Source organism: Acromyrmex echinatior, chromosome 7 (genome assembly GCF_024713525.1).
Source record: "Acromyrmex echinatior isolate Ae372 chromosome 7, ASM2471352v2, whole genome shotgun sequence".
NCBI classification, from domain to species: Eukaryota; Metazoa; Arthropoda; class Insecta; order Hymenoptera; family Formicidae; genus Acromyrmex; species Acromyrmex echinatior.
In genome coordinates this window covers 3,965,406-3,966,938 of record NC_141858.1, presented here as the reverse complement: position 1 = coordinate 3,966,938, position 1,533 = coordinate 3,965,406, and the positions used below count along the sequence as shown (strand labels likewise).

The 1,533-nt window shown below is 41.4% G+C and overlaps 1 protein-coding gene across 1 annotated transcript; it reads right to left on the bottom strand.

Annotated features, from left to right (window-relative positions):
• Positions 1 to 551: 551 nt before the first annotated feature.
• Positions 552 to 1,316, bottom strand: LOC105152041 (uncharacterized). Its single transcript, XM_011066066.2, has 3 exons — positions 1,276 to 1,316; positions 976 to 1,169; positions 552 to 919 (listed from the first exon to the last, which is right to left on the bottom strand). Exons 1-3 carry the CDS (start codon positions 1,314 to 1,316, stop codon positions 552 to 554), a joined length of 603 nt encoding a protein of 200 aa, XP_011064368.2.
• Positions 1,317 to 1,533: the final 217 nt, after the last annotated feature.

Below are 1,533 nucleotides of genomic sequence, written 5' to 3'. Positions count from 1 at the left end.
TTCTCCTCCTTCTCCTCCTCCTTCTCCTCGTCCTTCTTCTACTCGTCCTTTTCCTCCTCCACCACTACTTTTGTTACAAATTTTTCGAAGTTCAACGGTTCATGATATTTTATAATAACTATATGTGCGTACGTGCATGCGTATTTTTATTAGATTGTACTAGAACTTTCTTTCTCACTTTCAACAAATATCGAACTGTAGCGGATTGCTACATATAATGAATGAAGATATTGGAGGAAACTCAGATTTGTAAAATAACAAATGTTCGTTTATTCAATAGCACATACAATTTTTTATCGCGACAATGTAAATCGACTTGATTCGTGTGTTACTGTTCAGCAAAGAGTGGTAGTATCTAGATGGGCATGATGTTTTGTGTGAGTGCGCCATCTGGTCATGAGTATATGAGTCTAAGCAAGCATAAAAGTATGAAATATGATTGAAGAAGTGTGTGTGTGTGTGTGTGTGTGTGTGTGTGAACGTGTTTCCACATATACTCCCCTCCGAGAATCTATGGATGAATAGGCGCGAATCGATCTTTCTTAGGTTTATTATATTTTCTTTGGTGTATCGTGCGCCACCGCCATGTTTTCTATCGATTCTTCTTTTTGTGACGATTCAGGTACTTCTTTTGTATTGGGTAAGAAGGCGAGCTTCAGCTTTTCTGTCGATAGAGCTACGTTATGGCCGTTCATATGGATCACATATATATATTCATTCTCCCTACGTATCACTTCGTGTGGTCCAATATAAAGATGTTGGAATGTTTTTCGGACGCCATCTTTCCTGACGAAAACGTGTATGGACTGTTCTATTCGCTGCTGTCGAAAAGCTGTCCGTTTTCCATGGTGATGCGTTGATTGTGGACGGAGTTGCCGTATGCGTTTACAAAGTGTCATGACGAAGGTCTCCGTGTTTTCTGTGGGATATCGATTTTCTAGAAATTCCTCGGATACTCTTTCTCAGTAGCCACACCGTAGACTAACTCCACTGGAGAGCATTTCAAATCCTCTTTCAGGCATGTGCGAAGGTCCAGCAGTACTATAAGCAATAGGTCGAGCCATTGTTTCCCATCTTCGTGGCAGGTTATAGAGCTTTTAAGGGTGCAATGCCACGTCTCGATTAGATCGTTTGACGCTGGATGATAAGGAAACGTTCTGATCTTCTTGCTGTCCAGGAATTTCGAAAGTGTTTGAAAAAGACTAACCTCGAATTATTTGCCTTAATCAGTAACGGTAACGGCAGGTGTGCCAAACCCAGCCGTGTGTGTGATACCCAGCCGTCGATGAATGCTGCGGCAACTGTCTGACGGCCATCTGGAAAAGTGGTCAATCATAGTTCAACAATACTTATATCCTCTTATCTCTGGAAGAGAGTCGATGAGATCCAAATGGACTTGATGGAAACGCTGGTCTAGCGTTGGAATCTTTTTAGATATGTTTCTGATATACCGTTGAATTTTGTTTACGCTAGCACTGAAGGCAGATACGTGCCCAACAAGTGATGTCTTTATTAATTCCCGGCCAAACGAAT

What these genes read in the sequence shown, in the direction of transcription:
- LOC105152041 (XM_011066066.2), bottom strand. Translation starts at nt 1,316, where the DNA reads ATGGCCGTCAGACAGTTGCCGCAGCATTCATCGACGGCTGG. An exon ending in CAGCATTCATCGACGGCTGG is followed by an intron (nt 1,170 to 1,275) that starts GTATCACACACA and finishes ATTCCTGGACAG; the next exon opens with CAAGAAGATCAGAACGTTTC. An exon ending in TCCAGTGGAGTTAGTCTACG is followed by an intron (nt 920 to 975) that starts GTGTGGCTACTG and finishes GATATCCCACAG; the next exon opens with AAAACACGGAGACCTTCGTC.